Consider the following 27,870-nt stretch of genomic DNA (forward strand, 5'->3'; position numbering starts at 1 on the left):
TGCTTTTTAAAAAACCACAGCAGTCACTTTATTCTTAAGTTTGCACTTTTACAAAACCACAAGGGAGAAGTCCTTGAGGGTAAGAAAGGTGGGGGAGTGGAGGATGGTGAAGAGGGGGATGAGGAAGGCCCAGAAATGAAGCCCCTAGATCTTGGGGTCCAAGCAGAGACTGGGCCCCAGGCTAGCCCAGGAGGGTTCCTGTGACCTGGCTGGACAGAGCTAAGTCGAAAGATCTCAGAAAAGGGCCCCAGCCTCTAGAGACTGTTGCCATTTGACATCAGACAGGCAGCCACAGGCTGAGGCTTCTGGCAGCCCAAAGAAGGAAGTGGGTGTCCCCTTGCCCAGGCCATGGGGAGGCAGCCTGAGGCAGGGGTGATGGCTACCCATCTAGCAGCTTCAGGATGCTTTCACGCTCCTTCAGAGTCTTCCAGGCCTGATCCTTCTCCTTCTTGGTGGGAGTCCGCTTCTTCTGCCTGGCAGCCATGATCTTACGGAAGGCATCCATGACCTCATTGTCTGCCATGCGGACTCGCTGTCTCAGTTCCTGCCGGCTCACCTCCTCTTTTGCCAGCCTACGTGGGGACCAGCCAGCTAGGTGTCATGGGAAGCGCCCCCCAGAGTAGGGTTCCTCTCTCTTCCAGACTGAGCCTACCCACCACCCAGGGATGACACTCCTGTGGGCCATTTCATACCAAAAGCAGTTATTGAGCCATACTTACATGGTGCTATGTGCCAGGTACTACCTTAAGCTCTTCTAAAGTATTAGCTCAATTAATCCTCATAATGACTTGGGAGGTAGGTAGGATAAGAGGATGGAATGAACACAAAATGAATGACATCACAACCAGTTCCTGAAAGAACTGGTCTCAAAACACAGGTCAGGTCCTAGTGAGGGGCTGATGATAATCACAGATTCCTGTATTACCACTGAGGAAACTGAGGCTCAAGGAAGATAAGAAATACCTCCACCTAGTGAATAGATCTGAATCAAGGCAGGCTGGCTCCGAACAACCTTCTTTACAAAGTGTTCTGGTGCCAGCAGATGATCTGCTTATTTCAGCATCCAAATTCCAGAGCAACCTAAGGGTCTAGGCAGTATGAGGTTTATGGAGGCAAGTGAGATACTAAACTGACCCCTCTGATTGGAATCTGATCTATAAATTCAGTTGATGGTGGAGCTGGGGGGGTCACAAAGAGATCTATCTTGTCTGACCTATTAATTTTTCAGAAGGGGAAGCTGCTGCCCAGGGCAGATGCCTTGCTTAACTCCCTGCACTGAGCCCATGCAGGGCTGAGAGCTGCCCACTGGCCTTCTGAGAGCCCCAGTTGGTTCCTTCACTGCCCATTACTTCCGTATCTGCACATCCCTACTTCTTTCTCTCCCACTCCTCCCCCACCATCCCTCGCTCCCCACCATCCCTCGCTCCCCACCCCCAGGCCTCTTTCATCTGTTGTTTTCCTCCTCTTGCCCTTGAGAGGGAACTAGAAAGAGGCTTTGGATTCAGCCTTGGACTCAACTCACAGCTTGGTTGTTTACTGGTTGTGTGACTTTCAGCATCGCACTCATTTCACTGGGCCTTTTTTTTCCTCATTTAGTAAACAACAAATAGAGATTAAACAGGAAGGTGTACAGAAAGCCCCTGGCAGATGGTAGACACTCAAAACACACTCATCCTCAAATATACTAGCCACTTGTCAGCAACTTCTTCTCCTTCTAATGCTGTACATCTTTACCAACCACTCACGTGGGGACTGTAGGCCCTTTGCCCTGCCCCCAGCACAATATTTAAGAGCTGGGCAGAGCTGCCAAATGAATGAGCATGCCCTGCCCTGCTGGGCTCTGTGAGGTGTAGACACAGCACCTATCTGTAAGAAGCAAGGAGACTGCTCTCTCTCCAGGAAAGGGCCACCACTACCATGATCTACCTCCTGGTAGTACCTATACCCTTGCTGTGGCCAATGTAGGATAAGAGGATGGAATGAACACAAAATGAATGACATCACAACCAGTTCCTGAAAGAACTGGTCTCAAAACACAGGTCAGGTCCTAGTGAGGGGCTGATGATAATCACAGATGCCCAACAAAATGTTAACAGGTGATAAATTGAGGTGGGGTGTATATTTGTGTTTGCTATATATACTACACTGTCAGACTTTTTTTTTTGGTCTTTTTAGGGTCACACCCATGGCATATGGAGGTTCCCAGGTCAGGGGTCCCAATCAGAGCTGCAGCTGCCGGCCTACACCACAGCCACATCAACATCAGATCGGAGCCGTGTCTGCGACCTACACCACAGCTCATGGCAACACCAGATCCTTAACCCACTGAATGAGGATAGGGATTGAACCTGCAACCTCATGGTTCCTAGTCGATTTGTTTCTGCTGCACCATGACAAGAACTCTGACACTATCAGACGTTTTGTATGAAATTCTGCACAATAAAACTTTGAGGGGAAAAGAAAATAGCATGAAAAGAAATAAAACACACAACAATGTGAATAGTTAACACCATTGAACTGTACAATAAAAACAATTTAGGGGATAACTTTTGTATTTTTTTTTAACTACAATAATTAGAAGTAAATAAACAAGTTTGAAGTAAATAAACAAATTACAGGAGTTCCCATTGTGGCACAGTGGAAATGAATGAATCAACTAGGAACCATGAGGTTGTGGGTTTGATCCCTGGCCTTGCTCAGTGGGTTAAGGATTCAGTGTTGCCGTGGGCTGTGGTGTAGGTCACAGACGCTGCTTGCATCTGTCATTGCTATGGCTATGGTATAGGCCGATTAGACCCCTAGCCTGGGAACCTCCATATGCCTCAGGTGCAGCCCTAAAAAAAAACAAAAAACAAAAAACAAAATTACACGTTCCTGAGCTCTAGTCCATGAAATTAGAATCTGCTTGAGACATAACCAGTGGGGTGATGCCCAGTATTAACACCTTTTTTCAAAGGCTTCCGGGTGATTAGAGGCCCTGCCAAGTTTGGGAAGCCTGCTGTAAAGCTCCTGGAAGGTGACCAGCATGGCCAGGCCTTGTTCGCCACTCCCTGGCCCATGCATCCCGTACACACTCACCTTAGCAGGTCATGTTTTTTGGTGCGGTTGTGGGCACTGAGTGCCTTCAGCTCAGCCTGCCGTTTGCGCAGCTCTGCAAGAACCTCATCCTCTGAATCCTCCGCGGGGCGGTCCTCAGACTCCAGTAGGCCCTGGGCAATCAGCTCCTCCTTGATGCGGCTCTCCAGGGACTTTGTATGTGGCACACTGCAGGGAAGGCAGTGCTCAGCACAAGAGCCAGCTTGGAGGGGGAAGCCCTCAGAGACGCCCAAGGTTAGGACACCCTTCTTTCTCTTGGGCATCCCCTCTATATCTATCCAGACATAAAAATGTAGACACAGGGAGTTCCCGTTGTGGCGCAGTGGTTAACGAATCCGACTAGGAACCATGAGGTTGTGGGTTCGATTCCTGCCCTTGTTCAGTGGGTTAACGATCTGGCGTTGCTGTGAGCTGTGGTGTAGGTTGCAAACGCGGCTTGGATCCTGCGTTGCTGTGGCTCTGGCGTAGGCTGGCAGCTACAGTTCCGATTAGACCCCTAGCCTGGGAACCTCCATATGCCTCGGGAGCGGCCCAAGAAATGGCAAAAAGACAAAAAGACAAAAAAAAAAAAAAAAAAAGTAGACACAGAGGAGTTCCCATTGTGGCTCAGCAGGTTAAGAACCTGACATAGTCTCCATGAGGATGTGGGTTTGATACCTGGCCTTGCTCAGTGGGTTAAGGATCCAGCCTTGCTGCAAGGGGTGGTGTAGGTCACAGAGGCAGCTCAGATCTGGCATTGCTGTGGCTGTGGTGTAGACCAATAGCCACAGATCTGATTCACCCCTAGCCCAGGAACTTCCATATGCTGCAAGTGCAGCTGTTAAAAAAAAAGAGAGAGACAGACAGACACACCTGGTCCTGTTTCAAACACGAGCAACAGGTATCGACGTTATGTAATATAAAATACAGAAATAACTATAATGCCAACAACCCAGAAAGAACTAGTGTTATTTTGTTATCTTGTTAGTATTACATATATTACTATTATATTACTATATGTTAATATGTTATATTTACAAAATATCTCCATTTATATAGTTATGTAAATATTATACATATTCCAAATTTTGTTACATAACTGTTCCCATGTTTATTACATATTACTTTAGGTCCCCCCCACAGGTACACACATTTAAATAATTTTTTTTTTTTGTCTTTTGAGGGCTATACCTGTGGCATATGGAGGTTCCCAGGCTAGGGGTCCAATTGAAGCTATAGCTGCTGGCCAATGCCACAGCCACACAGGATCCAAGATGCGTCTGTGACTTACACCACAGCTCACAGCAACTCTGGGTCCTTAACCCACTGAGCAAGGCCAGGAATCGAACCCACGTCCTCATGGATACTAGTTGGGCTCATTAACCACTAAGTCACGCTGGGAACTCCTAAATCTATCTGAAGTAAAAATAGGATCATATTGGAGTTCCTCTGGTGGCGCAGTGGGCTAAGGATCTGGCACTGTCACTGCTGTGGCTCAGGTGGCAGGTGTGGTGAAGGTTTGCTCCCTGGCCCCAGGACTTCTGCATGCCCCATTTGCAGCCAAAAAAAAAAAAAGGAACTGCATTGCCTGTACCTTGCTAAAACTGACATTTTCCATTTATCATTCTATTGTTTATATCTTTTCATGTCAATTAACTGTATTTCTCTGATATGATTAGTAGCTACAAGCTACTTCATTGTGTAGAATTACTCCTCTTCAGTTGGACATTTAGGTTGTTTACAGTAAGAACAGTGCTATGATAAAAACTCTGTCCTAAGTCTGTGCTTGCAGAACTGCTGGGCCAGCATGCATGTCAGACTTTTATTGGGCTTTATCAAAATGTCCTCAGCCTCTCTATTAATGAAGACCACATCATGCTGAGATGGATGGAAGTCAACAGAAGCAGAGACGAGACTGTGGTGTATGGACAGGACGTCACTCACCTGAAGGGCTTGTTCTGATTTCGGGGAGAGGTGCTTGCCCCATCAGCCCCCGATTCTTTCCCAGACATGTCAGGAATAGGAGAGTCCTCCATAGGGGAAATAATATTTTCCTAGAAGAGCATAGAAATGGATGGAGAAAGAGCCGTAGTATTATCACCTTCCTGCTCCCCTCCAATCTACATGGACAGTCTTCACAGACCAGAAATAGCCTTTTCTCTTTCCTATCCAATCCTCTCTGAAAAGCCTTCCCAAACAGACTCCAAAAAGCTTTGATCATTTTAAAAACACTTGTTTTTTGTATTGAATCTGAAAGAAGGGAGCATAAAAGATGATGATAACAGCAATAGCAATGAGAAGAGCTAAGGTTTGTTAGGCATTTGCAATGCATGAGGTGCTCTGCTAGGCATGCATCAGGTGTCCAAAAGCCATCCTCGCCCTTCTACAGTAGCTGGCCTTACGGCTGCCCAGATAACCACACTTCCCAGCCTCCCTTGCTATCAAGGGTAGCCATGCGATTCTCCATAGTGATCAGAAGAGATAAGAGCCTCAACCGGCCATGACCTTCACACACTCCTCCTTGGTCTTTTCCTGAAGGCCTGAAGTGGCAGTTGGACTTGGAGTGACCTTGTGCAGAGTGCATGTTTAAGATGGCAAAGCCACCATAACTGGAATCCCTGTCTGATGATGTGGCACAGAGATCTCCCTCCTCCTCAACCAACATGAAACATGTGCCCAGCATCTTATGTGGGAGAGGGAGACACTACTGTGTTTGAGCCAGAGAGGAAACTGAGGCTCAGTGAGGTGAGGAAATGTGCCTAAGGGCAGCTAGTGGGCATAAAGAAAGGGGGCCTAAACCTGGGGTTTGAGTCTTGCTTCTATAAGCTGTGTGTCCTCAAGCAAACAGTTCCCTTTTTTGAACTTCAGTCTTCTTAGGTATAACATGGGGTTAACCACTGTCTTTGCCTTTAACGAGAGGATGTGTAGAAAGTCCTTTGCATAGGCCCTAGCCAACACTCAGCAAAAGTAACTGTGGAGCAGTGGCTACCTTGCGGGGGAGGCTAAGAACTGGGAGGGGCATGAGAGGGGCTTCTAGAATACTGATGATGTTTAATTTTGTGATCTTGAGGTTAGTTGTATAAAGGTGCTCATTTACGAAAATTTATCAAGTTGTACTCTCATGCTGTGTACCTTTAAATGTATAATATGCTCCAATAAAAATTAAAAGTAAAACAATGAAACAGAAGGTAGATACCAGTTCCTTTTTTGAGTTGGGGTGCTCACCTCCACCAAGGCCTGCAGGAGGCGCTGTGTCAGGGCACCAAAGGGGCACCCATCTTCTGGCTGCTCATGCTGGGCCTCAGATTTCTTCAGCAGGGCATCCACGTCTGAGGTGGGCAGAGAAGTGGTAGACAGACAGGTGGGCTTAAGTTCTGGGAACTCAAGTCCTGGCCTGGGGTAGGCAGGGAGGTGAAGGGCTTACCTTTAGTGTCTAGTTCAGTCAGTGGCCCCATAAGGCCTTTCTTCTTGTCAGCCATGGCTGCTGCCCGAGCCCCGTCCTTCTGCTCCTCCAGCAGGTCCTCCTGTGCCCAGCGTTGGGAGTAGTGCTTCCCCAGGGGCGGGATCTGTGGGAGACATCCCACCCGGCCCCAAAGAAGTGAATACGGGCCAGCATGCCTGGGGCGTGCGTGCTCTCTGTGAAGTGGGGATGGCCAACAGACTCTTTGTTCATTCTTTACTCCTTCACTTCTCTGTCTCCCAAGTAGCTCACCCAGGGACAAGGCCTGAGCATGGTACAGGTGAGAAGAGACAAAGGAGATAAAATCTCTACACTCACAGTCTAGTAAGGAAGCCAGGTACAAAAAGAAGTACAACACACACGGAAGACGAAACGGAACAATTTCCAAGTATAAGGTGCAGAATAGTATGTATATGTGGACCATCTCAGGTGACAGCTATTGTCTCCGAGAGAACTAGAGGCCTCAGGGTCAGAAGTGAGAGGGAAATATCTTTTGCGTTGCTTGAATTTATTACTGCTTCTATGGATAACTTTTTCAAATAAATTCTTTAAAAATTTAGGCAAGTGACAGAGGCAAGTCAAGGTGCTGTGGCAGTGCATCTTCTGCTCGGGAATCTGCAAAGGCATTCTGGTGGAAGTAATGTGTGATCAGGGTTTTGAAGGGTGTCAGATTGCCAAGGGGAGAAGAGCATGTGCAGAGGCCCAGAGACCAGCAAGGACCCTGGGGGGGGGTGCTGCTGATAAACACAGCAGTGAGGAGGGGGCGTGGCCAAGGAAACAGGAGAGAGGCGCTGGGACTGTGCCACCATGGACTGAGATGCCTGGACTACTCGATTCTGGGTAACAGGAGCCAGGGAGAGGCCAGAGAGCAGGGTCATGTCATGAGCACATCTGATCATGACAGCTGACCTATTGGAGAGAGCTCCCCTCCAATGCTTCTCTGTATTTTCTACATTTTCTTTAATGGAACCTCTTTTATTTTCCTCATAAAAAAAGTAAACTTTTACACATCAAAAAATTTAAAAAAAAGAATCCCTCTAGAAGGAAGAAAGTGTTAGGCTGTTCAGGTAAAGGCTGATGAAGGCTTGAGCCAAAGAAGGGCAGGTGATGAGAGAAACAGACCTCACTAGGGAAGAGGCCTTAGGTCATGGTGACCATTTACATAGGCTAGAAAGGAGAAGGTGACGTTAGTGCCTGTATGTTGAGGTGGGTTAGCAGAGCAGACAGGAGGCTGGGCAGCACAGGGGAAGGAAGATGATGCAGAGCTTAGGGTCTCAGATTCTGAGGCAACTCTGAGCCCTCTTGTTCTCCACATCTACCTAGGCTTGGGGGTCGCTACCTTGTAATGTTCAGCCTCATCTTCTGGGGGTTTCAGTAGCTCCTCCAGTGTGCGCACCTCCTCACTGGTGATGTCAGCACAGTAGGGCTCCACTGAAGCCCAGAATCTGCAGGGCGAAGCAGAGCCTGAGTGAGGGCCCCTCCCCCACCAACCTCAGCCCTGGGCCCCACCACAGCCTCCAATGCCCGAATCCCGAGGCCCATCTATGTTCTCTGGCCCAGAACCTGTTGGGGGCGTCATTCTTGGGGATACGTGGCACGTCGATAGGGTCATCAGTGAATTCATATTCCTGGATCTTGGGCTGAAGGTTTTTGGATTTGGGTCGCCCAGGGCCAGGGCCCGGCCCATGTCCTGCCTTCCCTTCCAGTTTCTGCTTCTTGGGTTTCCCATGTTTGGGGGGAGCTCCAAGCTCATGGTCTCGACCCAGCTTCAGGAATCGTCGGTCACCTTTCTTATCCTGCCAGTCGGTGAGGATCTGAAATTCACACACTGTCACTGAGAGGGAGAAGGGAAGACACAGGCAATTCGTCCTCCCAGAGAAAAACTGGGATCTAGAACTCAATTAGGCTCCAAGTCTCTCCTTATTCCCTTTATGTCTAGCAAATTCCTACTCATTCTGCAAAACTCAGCTCCTTATCTGTGCCCATCTCACAGGATTTTATTCATATTCTTCTAATCATTCTATTCACTTGTCTATACTGACTCACCTATGTAGCACCCAAGCCAGTTACACAGTGTTTAGCAGGTCAAGCAAAGAGATCACATCTCAGGAAAACATGCTGGGAGTAATTTTTTGGTATAGGAAAGCAAGCTTTCCAGCAAACCTTCTCTTCAAATATCGCCACAACTGGGAAGCCTTCTCTGCATCAGTTACACAGCTTCTTAGATGCTAAAACACAACTGATTATGCCACAGCCCACTCAAAAAGCTTCAATGGATTCCCAGGGACCACAATTTTTTTTTTTTTTTTTTTTTTGCTTTTTAGGGCCACACCTTTGGCATATGAAGGGTCTCAAGTTAGGGGTCAAATCGAAGCTGCAGCTGCTGCCCTATACCACAGCCATAGCAATGCAGGATCTGAGCTGCATCTGCAACCTACACCACAGCTCATGGCAAAACCAGATCCTTAACCCACTGAGCGAGGCCAGGGATCAAACCTGCACCTCATGGTTACCAGTCAGATTCGTTTCTGCTGCACCATGATGGGAACTCCCACGAGTTAATTTCATTCTTTTTTTTTTTTTTTTTTTGCTTTTTAGGGCTGCACCTGAGGCACATGGGGGTTCCCAGGCTAGGGCTCCAATCAGAGCTACAGCTGCCAGCCGACGCCACAGCCACAGCAACACAGGATTCAAGCCGTGTCTGTGACCTACACCACAGCTCACGGCAACACCAGATCCCCAACCCACTGATGGAGGCCAGGGATTGAACCTGAAACCTCATGGTTCCTAGTCAGATTCATTTCCACTGCGTCACAATGGGAACTCCAATTTTATTCATCTTTTGAGGTCCAGTTAAAATGGCATCGTCTTTGTCTATGAGTCTCTGATACTCTGTACCTCCACTGTAGGACTAATCGTGTTGTTTGATCATAACTAGAACAAACAGAATACTTTGTGGAGTTCCTGTTGTGGCTCCGTGGGTGACAAACACGACTAGTATCCATGAGGATGCTGTTCGATCCCTGGACTTGCTCAGTGGGTTAGGGATCTGGTATTGCCGTGACATGTGGTGTAGGTTGCAAGTGTGGCTTGGATCTCGCGTTGCTGTAGTGTAGGCTGGTAGCTGCAGCTCTGATTCAACCCCTGGCCTGGGAACTTCCATATGCCATAGGCGTAGTCCTAACAAAACAAAACCCAACCAACCAACCAAACAACAACAAAAAAAACCCAAAACAAAAAACAAAAACAGAGTACTCTGTCTCTTCAACAAGATTATAAGCTGTTAGAGACACAGAGGTTCATTTTAAACATCTCTGTTCCCCCGCATCTGGCATAGCACCTGGCATACAGGGCTCAGAGAATGCTTATGCCATAAATAGAAATCATCAGAAGTATACCAATAAATAACATTTGACATGCTTACTTAGTATCAGGTGTTGTGCTGAGCCTTTGTGAAAAGTCTTCAAATCCTCACAAAAGCTCTGAGGGAGGTCCTATTATCCAGCCCACTTTGCAGATGGAGAACTGATCCTCAGAACTAGGAGGTAACTTGTGCAAAGTCACATAGCTGGCAAACAGCAACGCTGGCAAGTGCTTGGGCCAGGATGCAAATCCAGGCCTCCTCATTCCAGTTACCTCAGTACTCCTAACCACAACAGCACATCAGTTGGTACTTGTGTGCCCTCCTCCTCCCTTCATTCATTCTTTTTAGGGCCACACCTGTGGCATATAGAGGTTCCCAGGCTAGAGGTTGAATCAGAGCTGCAGCTGCTGGCTTATGACACAACTACGGCAATGCCAGAACCAGACTACGTTTGTGACCTACATTACAGCCCATGGCAATGTCAGATCCTTCACCCACTGAGCGAGGCCAGGGATTGAACCCAAATCTTCATGGATACTACATGGGTTCATTACCACTGAGCCTCAATGGTAACTCCCTCCTCCTCTCTTTAGTTGGCAAGCTCCCTCAAGGCCCAAATTGTCCTCACTACCTCTCTAATGATGAGCACAGGATCCAGAACATTGTGGGGAGTGGGGGTCAATAGATGCTTAGTGGATTAGAAATCCTGAAATTTATGAGGATCATGCACATTCCTACTTTGATTTTTTTTTTTTTAGGGCCACACCTGTAGCATATGGAGGTTCCCATGCTAGGGGTCAAATCGGAGCTGTAGCCTCTGGCCTATGCCACAGCCATGCCAGATCTGAGCCTCGTCTGCAACCTACACCATAGCTCATGGCAACACCGGATCTTTAACCCACTGAGCGAGGTCAGGGATTGAACCTGCGTCCTCACAGATGCTAGTCAGCTTCGTTTCCACTTAGCCACGACAGAACTCCTCCTGCATACTTTACACGTCACATAAGCCCAGTTTGGGTTTCTCTTCCCCCCACTATGCTCCCATACCTCAGGCCTCAGCAGAGAGGGCTAGCTACCTCAGTGACCCATGCCACAACCTGTCACAGTCCATCCCTGGTGTCCCTCTGTGGGGTATCACCTGGGTTTCAGCCTCGAGCACCCGCAGGCGTCGGCTGGCAGAGGAAAGCAAGGTCTCAAGCTCCAGCTGCAGAGTGTCCAGCTCCTCAATACCGATGCCATCATCCTCAGAGCGGGCCAACACTGCTGTGTAGCGGGGACAGACTTTCAGGTGGTCCACAGACTTGAAGTCATGGAACTGCAAGGGGCAGTCCTTCAGCTCACTCATGGCCCAGGATAGGGGACCCTGTGGAGCTGGAGAGAACGGACCACTGATGGGGGGACAAGTGGCACAAGAAAAGACCAAGAGCTCCTTCTATTCAGACAGCCTCAAGAAGAAAGCCAGGCTTCAGTATCCTACTAAGGCTGAAGTCACAGTTCCTATTTGTAAAGCACCTACTGTGCACCAAGCTAGATGCAGACATTTTACTGGCTTCTCATTAAATTCCTCACATAACCCCGTGACTCATGGTGATCTCCATTTTACGGATGAGAAAACTGAGACTGTTAGAGTGGGTACATGTTCATGCTTATCAACACGCAATCTGAATTCAGGTAGTTTTAAGTCTGTGCCTCTAACCACAGTTATACTGTGCCTGTCCTTCTGATGCTCTTCCCTTCAGCTCCACTCTTCCAGAGTTCTGCTAAACTCCAGAATTCCAAGTATTCCATACTTACGTTAACGTTCTTTGTGCCTCCCAGCCTCTCCTAGTTTCACCCTCCCCACCTTTTCCCTATTTGCCCCAGATAGTAAAGAATGTGAACTGCTAAACTAGATACATCAGGATTCAAGCTCTGGCTTGACCAGCCTCTATTTATATAGCCCTGAACATGTTAATTATCTCTCGAGTCTCAGTTTTTCTATCCGTAAAATGGGACAAAAGACACCTGAGCTTGTTTCCCCATAAGAAGTTTGAATCTATAAAACGGGGATAGTAATAGTACCTACCTCCCTGGGATGATCTGAGGATTAAAAGATGATGCCCGTCAAGAGCCCAGTTCAGTGCCTGGCACAGAAAAAGTGGGACTGGTTAATGACTGGCCCCACCCATGGATAGCCCCAGTGTCCCGCCTTCTGGGTCCCAGACCTTTACCGCGGACACCCTACCGCGGCCCCCGCCCCCTCTACCTCCTCCTAGCCGCCTCCTACTGCCCCCGGGCCGCGGGTGGGGGCGGGGAGTTCCGGTCGGTGAGAGCTACCGCCCCGGAACTGACTAGGGGCTGGCCCCCAGCAGTGCACGCGGGGGCGGAAAGACGCGAGGACCAGCCCCTGGGTCTTTCGAGGGTGGGAGTTTGCCGGCAGCGAGTGAGCCCGCTGCAAGTGGGGTGGAGAGAATAAGCCTCGGGCGTACCCTCGGGAACAGCCCGGCGCCTGGGGGCGGGGCTCGGCGGCCGGGTTCTCCGCTTGGCAGTTAGTCCCGCTGAGCCCCGAGGGCTGCAGGTAGGAGGGGCCCGGAGAAAGGATGGGGGCACAGAACCGGAAGGATCGAAGAGCTCCCCCGGCTCGCCTTGTCCTAATATGGTGCCCAACCTGAGGCTGGGCTGCACCACTGCATGGCTGTGAGGGAAGATGGCAGCAAAGACGACAAGAAGGCCAAAGTCACAAGCGTGAGCCTCACCGATGACGGGAGAAGCTTGAGTAGTGATTTTAAACTTCAGGAATCTAAAACTACCACGGCAGTCCTAGCGGGAAAACTTCCGAAGTGCCAAGTGTTTCTAGCTTCTCCCTCCCCCGCTCGGGACATAGATGGTACAGTCCGGACGTCCGGGCGGAGACTGCGGCTGCGCTTCTCGCGAAAGGGCAGGCGTCGCGGGGCTGGCCACTTCCGTACTTCCGCTTTCCGGCCCAGCCAGCGCCCGCGATGGTGAGAGAGAGCCGGGACCCGGGCCAGGGACCCCCACTGTTCTGTCCTCAGGCTCTGGGTTTGGGGGAGATGCGGCTTTGCAGCGGAGAGACGCTGAGCCGTGGGGTGCTGGGGGTGCGGGGGCACCATGAGGTTGGGAGGAGGGAGGGGCGGGGGCCGAAGTGAGAAAGGAGCGAGCGGGGGACGCCCTCCTAAGAAGCAGGCCTTTCGGCTTCATAGTCTGGGTTTTGAAGCAGGTGGGAGATACTGAATCAGAGAGGAAGCTGGGAGTGGGTGCTCCTAGGTATGGTAGCACGTCGGAGGCACGTAGTAGGCCCCGTAGCCCTTAGTAGGGCCGCTGAGGCTTGTAATAGGGCCACCTCCCCAACCAGTGCAGACCTTCACTAAATATGCACCCCCCTCTTGCCCTCTTGACCCCATGGTTCTCTGAGGGAGAGCGTTCTCTGTGGAACTTCCTTATCCCAGTCTTCATGTTGCCCCAGCTGTGCTTCTACCTCCCAGACCGCTTCCTGGTCGGAACTCAACCCTATCAGTCTTACTATAGAATGTAAGCTCTGATACTGCTGATTCCTTCCTCCTTGGAAATCCTCTCATTTGATAACTGGCTGTTCATAGCAATTTAGACTCACTAGCTTCCTCTTTACACTCTCCCTGGTGGTGCTACCTATTTAACATACAGGTCTTCATGACCGTCTGCATTCTGGTAACTCCTAAATCTGCTGGTCTAGCCCTCTTTCATGGTTCACCTGGAAGTGTTGAAGACACCTTGAAATTAGACTTCCAGGCCGTAACTCCTCTTTCCCTAAACTTGCTTGTCCTCTTGTGTTTGTCTTCTGGCTTTGTGTTTTCATAACCTCAGTTAGAAACCTGGGATATTCTAATTGAAGCCATGCCTTTTGCTTTTCTTAAACATCAGATTTGTTGAGGTATTACACCAGAATGCGTCATCGTGAAAGGGCAGGTGTCATAGGGCTGGCTACATAAAATTTATCCTTTTTAGGTTTGCCTTCTATGAATTTTTTTTTTTTTTTTTCTTTTTAGGGCCACATCCACTGCATATGGAGGTTCCCAGGCTAGGGGTTGACTTGGAGCTGTAGCTGCCAGCCTGTGCCACAGCCACAGCCATGCTTGATCCAAGCCACATCTGTAACCTACACCACAGCTTATGGCACTGCCGGATCCTTAACCCACTGATTGAGGCCAAGGGTTGAACCTGTGTCCTCGTGGATGCTAGTCAGGTTAGTTAACCTTGGAGCCACGACCCAGAACTCCTGCCCTCAATGAATTTTGACAGATAAAGTCTTGCTTGTCCTCCATTGCCCCAGGCCAAGCTGTCATCAGCCTCCTCGAATAACCCTCTCTGCATTCTTTCTCACTTCCCTCTCCAATCCATTCTCCACAAAGTCACTGTAGGATATATAGCAGTAGTTGTAGTTGTGTAACTTCCTTTTCAGAAAGCCCCTAGCAGTTCCTTACCACCTTAAGAGAAGAGCTAAACTCAGAAGCCTGGCATTTGAGATTGCCCATGAATCTCTAGGCTACCATTGCAGCCCTATCCATTGAATCTAAAATGCATCCAGGAGTTCCCGTCGTGGCACAGTGGTTAAGGAGTCCGACTAGGAACCATGAGGTTGCAGGTTCAGTCCCTGCCCTTGCTCAGTGGGTTAACGATCCAGCGTTGCCTTGAGCTGTGGTGTGGTGCAGACGCGGCTCGGACCCCACGTAGCTGTGGCTCTGGTGTAGGCTGGTGGCTACGGCTCCAATTCAACCCCTAGCCTGGGAACCTCCATATGCCTCGGGAGTGGCCCAAGAAATAGCAGAAAGACAAATAAAATAAAATAAAATAAAATGCATCCAGGAGAGTTCCTGTCGTGGCGCAGTGGTTAACGAATCCAACTAGGAACCATGAGCTTACGGGTTCGATCCTTGGCCTTGCTCAGTGGGTTAAGGATCCAGCGTTGCCATGAGCTGTGGTGTAGGTTGCAGATGCAGCTCGGGCGTAGGCCAATGGCTACAGCTCCGATTCGACCCCTAGCCTGGAAACCTCCATATGCTGCAGGAAGTGGCCCAAAGAAATAGCAAAAAAGGCAAAAAAATTAAAAAATTAAAAAAATAAAATGCATCCAGGAAATTCCCATTGTGGCCTGGTGGTAATGAACCTGACTAGTATCCATGAGGACGTGGGATTGATCCCTGGCCTTGCTCAGTGGTTTAAGGATCCAGCATTGCCATGAGCCATGGTGTAGGTTACAGAATGAGCTCGGATCCCATGTTGCTGTGGCTGTGGTGTAGGCCAGAGACTGTAGCTCCAACTTGACCCCTAGCCTGGGAACTTCTATATGCTGTGGGTATGACCATAAAAAACAAAATTAGATAAATAAAAAGTGCTTCCCGTACACAGCAATGTTGTACTCATTACTACTTCTAGAACTCTTAATGCCCTTTTTTGGTAATTCTAATCTTGCTTAATTTATTTCTCTCATTCATCCTTCGTTGCACAAAAACTAAGTAAAACACTGTGTATGTTAGTTACTAACTGAGCTAAGTGCAGGGTATGTAGATTTGAATAACCATGGTCTGTTTATTGTTAAGTTTACAGTCTAATGAAGGAGCAATTACTGTAATAAAGAAAGAGGAATGGTGTATTATTCTAAGTTATAATAAATGCTGTTAAGAGGGAAGTCAAGTAGTTCCCGTCGTGGCTCAGTGGAAATGAATCTGACTAGTATCTATGAAGATGCAGGCCTTGCTCAGTGGGTTAAGGATCTGGCATTGACATCAGCTGTGGTGTAGGTCGCAGACATGGCTCAGATGCAGCACTGCTGTGGCTGTGGTGTAGGCCAGTGACTATAGCCTGGGAATCTCCATATACTGTGGGTGTGGCCCCAAAAAGACCAAAAAAAAAAAGAGGGAAGTCAAGAAAGTCTTGGAGGAAGCAAGAAGCCTTCTCTGAATAAGCCAAGATCTAAAGATGATTTAGGAAAGAAGGGGGAGAAAAACCTGCAAATATATAGTTTAGCATGTTCGAAGGGCTAGGGTGAGAAAGAAGTTGGCTAATACAAAGAACTGAAGATAGGCCCGTGAAGCTAGACACTCTATCCTCTACTGGAAATGTCCTTTTTCTCAATGTAAAATCCTCTTAATCTGTTTCTCTCTCTCTCTCTCTCTCTCTCTCTCTCTCTGATCCAGTTGAGCTGTTTAAGGGTAGAGATGATCCCAGCTCGGTACCTGGCACACCCTAGATGTACACATTTGTTGGCTCAAAAGAAAGATTGAGGACAGTTATTCACTTGTATGTATTCACCAGAGTTTCTCAACTTCAGCACTATTTGGGGCTGAATAATTCTTCGAGTGCATTGTAGGATATTTAGCAATAGACCTGACCTCTGCTCAATGTCAGTAACCCCCAACTCTACCCCAGTTGTGAAAATGAAAAATATCTTGGCAAATGTCCCCTTGTAGGCAAAATGCTCCTCTGTTGAGAATCACTGGTCTAGACTTAGGATGAAAGGCCTGGTAGGTCTAGTCTGTTCTGTTCACTTGGTGTCTGAGAGCCAGTGACCCTCAGTACTACCTGGCTCCTGTGTAGTCAGAGTAAGGGAACAGGAGTTCCTTTCGTGTCTCAGCGGAAACAAATCTGACTAGCATCTAGGAGGACACAGGTTCAATGTCTTGTCTTTGCTCAGTGGGTTAAGGATTCGATGTGAGCCGTGGTGTAGGCCAGCAGCTGCAGCTCCCATTCCACCCCTAGTTTGGGAACCTCCATGTGCCACGGTTGCAGCCCTCAAGACAAGAACAGAGTAGGGGACCAATGGGTTTGGTGAGACAGATTCTGATCCTCCCTTGGGGTTTTTCCGACAGACTGCCACTCTCCGCCCCTACCTGAGTGCCGTGCGGGCCACACTGCAGGCTGCCCTCTGCCTGGAGAATTTCTCCTCCCAGGTCGTGGAACGACACAACAAGCCAGAAGTGGAAGTCAGGTAGGGGAGAAAAAGGGATCGGGTAATGGGTGCAGCATCCAGAGATGGCTGTATCACAGGGTGCCACGACCTTCCATTCCTGGAGTTGTCAGGACAACTTCAGTTCACATATTTTGTCTTGCTGCCAGATGAACAGTGGCTCCCAGTTTGAAGTTCAGAAAATAGGTCAGTGGGTTGGCAGGACAAAACCTAGGGGAGAAGCTGCTCTCGAGCCAAGATTGCTTGACACAAGGTGTGACTTCTCAGCCTAGGGCCATTTGGGAAATAACCCATGGAGTTATGGAATCATTTAGTAGTTTGAAGAGAGAAGACTAAGAATTTAGTTGAGGTACCATCTCCATTTTCTAATTTAAAGATCAAGGATTCTACCCACCCCAACCTGGACCCTCTCATTCCCCTACTCCAAATATTCTGTACTTTGGATTACTTTATTTAATTTATGTTTTGTAAGTAAATTGTTCTCTTTTTCCCCTTTAAAATTTATAGTCTGGGACATAAACAACTGAGATAAGCAGTGTTGTTACCTTAAGTTGATATGATTTGAATTTAAGAAAACTGATAAGATGTTAGAATGTGCCTATTACAGTTTCCACTGGTGGATTTTTTATTTTATTTTACTTTATTTTTGCTTTTTAGGGCCTCACCCATGGCATAAGGAAGTTCCTACGCTAGGTGTCGAATCGGAGCTATAGCTGCTGGCCTTGCCACAGCCACATCAATGCTGGATCCGAGCTGCATCTGTGATCTACACCACAACTCATGGCATTGCTGGATCCTTAACCCCCTAAGTGAGGCGAGGGATCGAACCCGCAACCTCATGGTTACTAGTTGGATTCATTGCTGCTGCACCACAATAGGAATTCCTCTATTGGCTAATTTTAAAGCTCCCAGGTACCATTACCACAGTTAACTACCATTAAGAATCCCAAGGGATTCTGAGGCATCAAAATGGCAACTGAGCTGAGAGGGGTCTTAATGCTGAGTAAGTGAGTCATTCTGTATTGATCATTAAAGGAGGCTAAACTTCAGTTTCAGCTTGTCCTTATTTTTTGAAGGCAAGCTCTCTCCTTATTTCCCAAATGGTGTATAGGATTGCCTATAGTTATTAAAAGAAGAGCTGTCATTTGTAAAGCTCCTATGACGTGCCAGGCACACTATTAGACACTTGACCCTTTTTGATCTCTCTCAGTCCTCAGCAGTGAAATAGGAATCAAAGTCTTTTTTTTTCTGTCTTTTTCCTATTTCTTGGGCCGCTCCCACGGCATATGGAGGTTCCCAGGCTAGGGGTCTAATCGGAGCCGTAGCCACCAGCCTACGCCAGAGCCACAGCAACGCAGGATCTGAGCCGCGTCTGCAACCTACACCACAGCTCACGGCAACGCCAGATCGTTAACCCACTGAGCAAGGGCAGGGACCAAACCTGCAACCTCATGGTTCCTAGTCAGATTCGTTAACCACTGCGCCACGACGGGAACTCCAAATCAAAGTCATTTTTACAGACGAGGAAATTGAGATTCCAACACGGTAACTTGGCCAAGGATGGTAACAGAGGATGGATATAAAAACCTTTTTGCCCTGATTTCAGAGCCTGTGCTCTTTTTGCTGGAGAACAAGCTTGCTGGCCCCCACCTTGGAGAACCCCTGCTTGTGAGTCTCCTACTCCTTGGACTCTGTGGTCCCAGATGGTGATTCTAGGACCGCGGGGTCTCCCTGCCCATTTGGTTCTTTTATACTTCAGAGGCCTCTGTGACTTTGTGTTTCCAGGAGTAGCAAAGAGCTCCTGCTACAACCTGTGACCATCAGCAGGAATGAGAAGGAAAAGGTTCTGATCGAAGGCTCTATCAACTCTGTCCGGGTCAGCATTGCTGTGAAACAGGTGCGCTCACCATACATCCCCTGCTTCCCCAGGAGGCCAGGGACCCCCATCTGAGAGGTCAGCATGCCAGATTCAGGGTGCAAAGAAACCCAGATGCTATTTCCTGGAAATTATTTGCCAACCTCATCAGGTCAGTAGAATAAAGAGAGGGTGGCCACATCTTCTGGGCCTTGCTCTGGATTAGGGAGCAGGAGATGTGGCAGCCAAGGCTGTGGACCAGTTTGGTGTCAGGTCATAGAACTCTTCCTGAGGAATAAAAAATAAGTCTGGTTCAGAAAAATAAATAGTACCAGGATCAATTTGATAGCCATAAACACCAAAAGTGGATTTAGGATAAAAAACGAAGTATAATTTTTTCCTTTTTTAAAATTTTTTTGTCTTTTTGCCTTTTCTATGGCTGTTCCCGCAGCATATGGAGGTTCCCAGGCTAGAGGTCTAATCGGAGCCATAGCCACTAGCCTACGCCAGAGCCGCAGAAACATGGGATCTGAGCTGCCTCTGCAACCTGCACCACAGCTCACAGCAATGCCTGATCCTTAACCCACTGAGCCAGGCCAGGGATCGAACCCACAACTTCATGGTTCCTAGTTGGATTCGTTAACCACTGCGCCACAATGGGAACTCCAACCCTCATCATTTCTACCATGTTTATGAACTACCAGAATACTTTTATTAAAGATTTTGTTACTTTTTTCTCCTCCTTTTTGGCCATGGCATGTGGATGTTCCGGGGCCAGGGATCAAACCTGTGCCACAGCAGTGGCTGGAGTCATAGAAGTGACAATACCGGGTCCTTAATCTGCTGCGCCACCAGGAAAACTCCTAGATTTTTTTAAATTGACTTAGTTTTCTTGCATTTACATTTGTTTGAAAAGAAACTTCATTCCATAGGTGGGAAAACATTTGTCAAATTAAGGACAACTCTAGAAAATAAGTACATTGAAAACAAAACAAAATTACTAAATTCAGACTAGGCCCTTTGGCTTATAGAAAGCTCTAACTGTGGGCCAGCTTTCTTTGTTAAAAGGGGAGGTTAACAAGTGTTGGGGGCTGTTAAGGCATGCCAGCACCCTGCTGCAGAATTCTTCTTTCAGAAATGTTGAGTTCCTGGTGGCCTAGTAGTTGGGATTTAGCATTGTCACTGCTATGGCTTGGGTTCAATTTCTGGCCTGGAAACTTCTGCATGCTGTGGCAGGGACCAAAGGGGGGGGGCGGGGCAGAGATATTGAGAGTTCAACAGGGAGAAACTTGGGGCGTTGTTTGATATTAATTGTTCCCAAAGTGGAAACCACCCATGGTTATCTCTAAAACCATAGTAGGTATCACAGACTTTGGAAAATGCAGCATTAGTGAATTGAAAAAGGAAGGGGCATCTTTCAGTGTGGATGTGAACTCTGGAAGAAGCAGATAAAAGATTTGGGCTTGCCAGAATGACCTTTCTGGAATGGCTGAAAGTGATGATAATGCCCCACTAAGTTGGGAGGCTCTAACGTAGTAGACCCTCCTCTCAGTTGGAAACCGGTTACCCCACAATTCAAAGTTCAGGCAGTGACTGTTACCAATACCCAAGGCCACTGCCTCCCGTGAACCTGAGGGAAATAGGGTCAAAAGACCAGCCTGCTGATTTCTCTTGGCTTAGGGTATCAACTTGAAGGAAACACATTTCTCCTTCACCTTCCGCAGGCTGATGAGATCGAGAAGATTTTATGCCACAAGTTCATGCGCTTCATGATGATGCGAGCAGAGAACTTCTTTATCCTTCGAAGGAAACCAGTGGAGGTGAGACTGTGTGATCCATGTGTTCCTCACACCTAGAGTTCTACTACTGAGTCCACTGTCACCGGCCCGGAATTGTTTCCAAATCTGGGATTGCTGCACCACCAGCTCTAGGGCATCTGTGACCTGAGTTGACAGTTGGCTTTCATTTCAGCTGGATTGCAAATAGGGGGGATCAGCCTAGAAGGAGTTGGGTCTACTTCAGCCATGCAAGAGGCGAAAAAGATGAATCCCATCGTTCACTTTCCCAAAGCCTGTAATCTAGCAGCAGAAATGGCACGATGAATCAGAAATCTAAAGCGTCACCATGCAGGTTCAGTCCCCAGCCCAGTGCAGTGGGTCAGAGGATCCGGTGTTTCCACAGCTGTGGCATAGGTTGTAGCTGCAGCTCAGATTTAATCCCTGGCGGGGGATCTTCCATATGTTGAAGGTGTGGCCGTAAAAATAAATGGGTAAAAAGGCAACCACCAACATAGTCTGTCAAGGCCACAGTTGACATTGAGTCCATTCTTGCTGACTTTTTTTGTTTGTTTGTTTGTTTTTGTTTGTTTTGTCTTTTTGCCTTTTCTAGGGCCCGCACATGGAGATTCCCAGGCTAGGGGTCTAATTGGAACTGTAGCCACTGGCCTATGCCAGAGCAACAGCAACGAGGGATCACGGCAATGCCAGATCCTTAACCCACTGAGCAAGGCCAGGTATTGAACCTGCAACCTCATGGTTCCTAGTCGGATTCGTTAACCACTGCGCCACGACGGGAACTTCATTGTTGCCTGACTTTGTACTTGAGTCCTCTCCACAGACTCCCTGCCAGATCGACTTAAAAATCCCCAGTGACTGACCAACTACCATGCATAGCAGCAGATACCATCATCAGACACACTGGACGTGTTGGCCAAGTTTGTCCTCATCCTGAGCTAAAGATCTCTAGATCTAACCTCTGGGGCCACCCAGAATAAATAAAATTGAATTTCCACACAGCCTGTCCAATAAAGACCTCAATCCCATTCTTCTCCCTGAGCTAAATGTTCCTGTGTTTGATGAGATTCTTCCATAATGAGACTGTAGGTTCCTTCCCTCTCCCTTGCTTCATTCCGAATGCAGCTGTTTGTGCCACAAATAGTCTTCCAGAGATGTCAACTGGGTTCAGTTGATCCATCTGTTGTTTTCTTGGATCCAAGATATACACCCCAACAGAGCAGGTGGGCTGCTGACTGAAGGGCATGTAGCTTTCAGGGAGGTCACAGGCCCTTAGAAGCATGTGGGTGAGTGGATGTATAGGGCATGGCCGGCTAAGTGCCCTCAGGATAGTGATTCTCTCCTGTTTCTTCTCTCCCTCCTCCCACTGTCTTCCTTCACTAGGGGTATGACATCAGCTTTCTGATCACCAACTTCCACACAGAGCAGATGTATAAACACAAGTTAGTGGACTTTGTGATCCACTTCATGGAGGAGATCGACAAGGAGATCAGTGAGATGAAGCTATCGGTCAACGCGCGTGCGCGCATAGTGGCCGAGGAGTTCCTCAAGAATGTAAGTGAGGGGCCTTCCTGCTTTCCTTCCAGGAGTAGAAAGACCAGTGGGTTGTGCTGACAACTTAGCAGCTAGTGGGAAAGTAGTGCCAACTTTGGTAATATTTCCTGAGACCTCTAGGATCTCTGGTGCAGCAGGTGCCTTGGGGGCGGGAGGGCCCGAGGTTCATCATGGAGAGCTGCTGGGTGTTCTTCACATCTAGGAGTCTGGGGGAATGCCTGATTTAGTTGCTCATGGGACTCCTTACATCTCAAAATGTAAAGAGTCCTTCCTTGCATCTAGTTCAAACCCTGAGTGAAGCAAGTTAAATCCACATGTGAATTTTTAGGAATTTAGGACAGTTAATCATAGTGTAATTCCACTTCTCAAACAGACTTGATTAGTTTGCATCTAGTGTCTGTTTCTCAGGCTTAACGTCATGATTTCTTCAACCTGTTTTCCATCATTTTCATGGCTCACATTCTCCAGATCCCTTTTTAATTGTTTGGCCTTCCTGGTGGAAAGGACTACAGCCCTCTGAGGAGGAAGGGTTGTTTACGTTGATGAACTGATGACACAGTTGTTCTTGTTTAGACATTCATGACATGCCTGCTTCTTTTTTTTTTCTTCTTTTTCCAGACAGCCTTTGGTTTGTTGACATGTTCCATTCAGAGTTGACTGTGATCCCTAGATGGTAGAATTAGTGTTTACTCCTACCAGTGCATACAGATCCAGCCCAGAAGGAGCTCGGATTCCTAAAAATGGAAATAACACCCGCTTCCCCTGGGCTTTAATTATACCGAGGGCAGCCAGTGTGCAGAGTCACTGTACTGTGCACCTAGGGGAGCATGCTTGTTCAGGTCACGCTTGTGGAGGCAGACTACCTCCCTGAGAGCCCAGCTCCACTGTTGCCTTGGGCATGTTATAGAACCTTCCAGCTAAGCCTCAAGTTTCCTTGACTCTGAAATGAGACTCTTCATGTGTAGCTTTCAGTGTGGTTGAACATTAAATGAGGAAATATGTACATAAAACATAGCGCCTGGTATATAGGAAGCATTCCATATATTGTAGCACTAAGGTTATATGATCAGACATTAGGAAGGCTTTAAATTCAACCGAAGAAAATAAGTTTTGTCCCAGTATATTTTAGGCTCATTCATTCACCAGTCATTTAGTTATGATAATTTTTTTTTTTTTTTAGGGTTGCACTTGCAGCATATGGAGGTTCCCAGGCTAGGGGTCCAATCGGAACTACAGCTGCCGGCCTACACCACAGCCACAACAACATCAGATCTGAACTGTGTCTGTGACTACACCACAGCTCATTGCAACACCAGATCCCTAACCCACAGAGTGAGGCCCAGGGATTGAACCTGAAACCTCATGGTTCCTAGTCTGATTCGTTTCCGCTCTGCCACAACAGGAACTCCATGATAATTACATTTTTATAGTAACACAGGTAAAAAGGCACTTTCGCACATTTCATTTAATACCTAAAACATCTTTGGATCAGGTGTTACCCTTATTTCACAGAGAAATAAACTGGCTCTAGAAGTTAAGTTGCATGTCCAAGGTGCCTCAGGCAGTAAGGGAAGGACTTGGAGTTATGTTTTCAGATCTAAGCTAGTGCCATGGCATCTGTCAGGGTTGACAACCTCTGATCATGAAAGGGTCGAATTGGTAATACACATGAGTGAGGAGAACCCTGTGGGGACCTGCTGAGCATATGCCTCACCCAAACAGAATCACCAGCACACAGCTCCAGCCCTTTGTGACTTCATCAAAAGAATTTCAAAATCTGGATCTGTATGCAGTGACTTCTCTGTTTTCAAGGTTGGACATGGATTGATACTCTTTTTTTGCGCCTGTGGCATATGGAGGTTCCCAGGGTAGGGGTCTAATCAAAACTATACCTGCCAGCCTATACCACAGCCACAGCAACGCCAGATCCCAGCCACGTCTGCGACCTACACCACAGCCCACAGCAATGCTGGATCCTTAACCCACTGACTGAGTGAGCAAGGCCAGGGATTGAACCAGCAACCTCATGGTTCCTAGTCGGATTCATCTCTGCTGAGCCACGACAGGAACTCCTGCTTGATAGTCTTTTGAACACTGTGGGCCAAATAGCGCTCATTTTTGGGCCATAGCCTCTGGTCTGTAAAATGTCCAGGGCTGGTCTAGGCACTGTGGGGGATACTTGAGGGCAGAAAACATTTCAAAGTCTTGTCCTGCTTGGAGGACCACCCAGAGCTTGACACAGAGTACCAGATCCTGGGTCCCTCTGCCCTTGACTTACATCCTCAAATGCATGTGAGCCCTCCAGCTCTAGAAGACTACCTCAGTTCTCCAAGCAAGGCACCGTGACAGGGCTTTTTGGCAGTCTCCATGGCATAGCCAAGGGGAGCTGTGGAAAAAGCCCATGTCACCCTTAATTTTTCTGCCTTGTCTAGTGCTAGGTTTTAGGGCCACTGCCTCAAAGGTCACTGCTGAATGCTGGCTGAATGAGGGTGTGCCCACAGAGTCTCCTGGGACCCAACTCCCTCCCACCCTGCAGAGATCTGAGCACAATGGCAGCTCGCCCACCTACCCACAGCAGACCTGCCAGGATACAATAATAACCACCATTCACCTCCTCTTTATTCTCTTGACAGTTCTAAACCATCTGGCTGGATTTTGTGGCCTTCCCCCTCAAGCTCCCTGTGTCTGCGAAGGCGTCCTGGAGTTACTCCCCAGAGCGGCGGTGGCAGCAGCAGTGGAGGGGAGCTGGGTTGGGGTGGGCGTTAGATGCGGGAGGGGGGTGGTATGCTTGCTAGCTGGGCAACAAAGCAGTGGACCTGCCCCAAGGCCATGTGTGCCTGGTCAGGCTGGCTTCTGATGTTCTGTCCCCTGGGCTGGGACAGGTTTTTTTTTTTTTTAAGTCTTGAAACTTAAACTCTGTGCTTGTAGGAGACTGTAACCTTTTGTCTTTTTTTTTTTTTTTTTTTTTAAACAAACAACCTCCACCTCCAGTGGCTGTGACTGGTCCCAGTGATTGTACCTTATTGGTCGCTGTGGGTCTGGGCGGGCCTGGAGCCAGAAGGCGACTACTGTTCCTCGCCAGAGCCACCCCAGGTGGGGAGGGAGGGAGGTTTCAGACTCCACTTCCTCTCCCTCATCCTCTTATTCTGTGGATCCAGTAGAAGCGGTGGGGGCCCTCTGCCAGCTTCCTGAGCTCTGCCTGAAGATGGCCATCCAGCACTGGTTGGGGCCAAGGGCTGCACTGGTGGCCACCAGCCATGCCTAGGAGCTAGGGCCTGGAAGCTAGGCAACCTCTGGCCACAGGGGCCGCTTCTTGCCCTCCCAGCTGAGAGGGGCTGCTGTTTTGCCTTGTCTGTCAGTGCAGTGCCTGTGCTAGAGGTAGAGAGGTGAGTTCTCTGGGGCTTCCAGCTGGGCCCTCCGCCTGCTGTGGCTCCTCTGCTCCCTCGCTCACTGTACCTTTTCTTATTCTGGTGGATCCTCCCTCCCCTAATTAAAGTCTCTTCTTGCCCCTCTGGGGCTGCATGAGGTCTGTGCTCTGTGTGTATATGTGAAAGGAGAGCTGGTAGGACTCGCTCTTCTACAAAACCATGTGGCTGGCATTCGGGGTCCCCACCACAGCTGTCTGATTGGCCCTTGACATTAACCTTGCCAAGGGCCCTAACCCAAGAGACCTGTATTGCAGTCCAGGCTCCTCCTGTTGCTGAAACTACGCTCTCTGCTTGTGTAGAGCTTTGGTTCTTTTCACATAAGAGATGAGCTCATTTGGAGTTCCTGCTGTGGCTCAGTGGTTAATGAATCTGACTAGGAACCATGAGGTTGCGGGTTCGATCCCTGGCCTCACTCAGTGGGTTAAGGATCCGTCATTGCCATGAGCTGTGGTGTAGGTTTCAGATGAGGCTCAGATCCCACGTTGCTGTGGCTCTGGCATAGGCTGGTGGCTCAGCTCCAATTAGACCCCTGGCCTGGGAACCTCCATATGGCACAGGTGCAGCCCTAGAAAAGACCCCCCCCAAAAAGTTTGAAATTCAATTCCTCAGTCCCACTAGTGTTCCATAGCTACTGGTGGGTAATGCCTCCCCTGTGACCCAGTAGATAGAACATTTCCCTTATCGTAGCAAGTTCTAGTAGACAGCACTAAATCTTAGTGACATCTTCAAGTAAAAGAAAAAAACTCCAAAACCAAAACACTATGTTTGAGTCCTGATTCTTGCTGCTGAATTTAAGCAGGTTATTTATATTGTCTCAGTTTTTTAATCTCTAAAATGGAGATAATGTAAATTTAACATAGTACCTGCCATATAGGTACTGAATAAACAACTGATCTTTCCACCAGCCCAGTATTCAAGCTGTTTGGTAACTTCCATTGCGCTAGGCATTGGGGGGGGGGGGTGACATTATCCCTGTCTTGGGAGGGGACAATACAAAGGCTGGGTGTGTAAATAGCTGCACTGAAGTGTTTCATAATCACTAATGTAAGCCTTTGGGTGCCAAGAAAGGGTGTATTTATGGAAAAGGAAGTTGGGGAGAGGTTCAGAGGGTTGGCTTTTGAGCTGAGCTTTCAAAAGTTTCTTGCTTTAGGCCAAAAGGTCTCTTGGAACAGGACAAGGTGATGTTAAAAGGAGGAGGGGCTGTGGGTGGGGGCAGCTTGAAAGCTATTATCCCCTTTATGACATTGCCTCAGGCACATGGCTATTTCCTAGTTTCCAGCGAATGTAAAGGAGCTCACAGTGAAGCTGGATGTCCACTAGAATTTGGCAGTGGCTCACTCCACCCTCACTGGACAGCACTGCCTGTGTGAGCCAGAACTCTGATTTGTCACAGGTCTATCTCCCAAGGTTTAGAGCCCATAAAACCAAATCTACCAGTTGATGAGTACTGACTGGATGGTTGCCAATCAGCTAACCCTCTCCTGAGGACATGCCTTTTGGAAAGCCCAGTCACCAGCCAAAGGTTTGGAAAGGGTGATCTCAGTGGTAGATGTTGGCTGGACAGCTAAGCAGATGGCCCATCTTTGCTGTATGAGCAGATGTACAGTGACCAAACAAAGCTGGATTCTTAGATGCTGCTAGAGTTGCCCTCTCAAACTGTCCATTTGGTATTTACATGACCAATAGACAACAGTTCTGAGTGACAATGTGGACTTGTGTTTAATACTGTTTAAGTGTGGAGCTTTGGAGTTGGACCTGGGGTCCAGTGCTGCCTCTGCCGTGTGATTTAAGGCAAATGATTTAACGTCTTAGTGCCATATTTATCTCACCTGTGAGATTTGAGGGTAACACTTTCCTAGTATCTCCAAAAAGATTTCTTACAGTTTTGTCTTGAGGGCTGTTGCATGACTTCTATTTTTTTCTGCAGGTGACTCAAATGATGATTTTTTTTTTTCCTATTTCCAAGTTATTTGTGGGGGTAAGGGGGTGCATTATGCACTTGACTGCCCTGGCTTTTAAATCTACCCTATAAGGACCTTACCCTAACCCCATCTGCCAGGCCCTGAAGATTTGATCCCCTGTCACCAGGCTACTGGCTTCCTTTTGGTTCCCCAGAAAGGTTTTTACCTTCTTCAGTGCTGTTGCTGAGACTTTTCTCTCCTTGGAATGCTGTACCTCCCCTGGCCTACTCCTTGCTACCTTTGCATTCAGTAGGCCTCAGCTAAATGGCATCTCTTTAGAAAAGACAACCTTGAGCACCTTATCCAAAGTATGCCCCCTTCCTGGTTTCAGTTGATTGTTTGTTCATTGCTCTCACATACCTTACAGCTATTTTATTCCTTTGTTGCTTGCTTCTTGTTTGTTTTCCCTCCACTGGGCTGTAAGCTCCGGGACCATGTCT

The 27,870-nt window shown here is 48.1% G+C and overlaps 2 protein-coding genes across 5 annotated transcripts; one reads left to right on the top strand and one right to left on the bottom strand.

The window, feature by feature from the left end:
* Positions 1 to 12,506, bottom strand: TADA3 (transcriptional adaptor 3). Of its 4 annotated transcripts, none has more exons than XM_021068275.2 (10): positions 12,368 to 12,506; positions 11,965 to 12,022; positions 11,038 to 11,270; positions 8,099 to 8,349; positions 7,875 to 7,980; positions 6,500 to 6,641; positions 6,301 to 6,404; positions 5,020 to 5,129; positions 3,079 to 3,264; positions 1 to 572 (listed from the first exon to the last, which is right to left on the bottom strand). In XM_021068275.2, the coding sequence occupies exons 3-10, from the start codon at positions 11,242 to 11,244 to the stop codon at positions 380 to 382; spliced, it is 1,299 nt and encodes a 432-aa protein (XP_020923934.1). In that variant the 5' UTR covers positions 11,245 to 11,270; positions 11,965 to 12,022; positions 12,368 to 12,506; the 3' UTR covers positions 1 to 379.
* ARPC4 (actin related protein 2/3 complex subunit 4) lies at positions 8,305 to 26,372 on the top strand. The gene is given in 7 exon segments (NM_001206535.1): positions 8,305 to 8,312; positions 12,816 to 12,880; positions 16,742 to 16,860; positions 18,625 to 18,736; positions 20,419 to 20,514; positions 21,871 to 22,041; positions 24,675 to 26,372. Coding segments are annotated over 6 exon segments (507 nt in total). The 5' UTR covers positions 8,305 to 8,312; positions 12,816 to 12,877; the 3' UTR covers positions 24,681 to 26,372.
* The last annotated feature ends 1,498 nt before the right edge of the window (positions 26,373 to 27,870 follow it).

Source organism: Sus scrofa, chromosome 13, assembly GCF_054392235.1.
Source record: "Sus scrofa isolate SSC_HxYL_T2T_F1_AM1 chromosome 13, Sscrofa_HxYL_maternal_Yorkshire_Landrace_v2.0, whole genome shotgun sequence".
In the NCBI taxonomy this organism is placed as follows: domain Eukaryota; kingdom Metazoa; phylum Chordata; class Mammalia; order Artiodactyla; family Suidae; genus Sus; species Sus scrofa.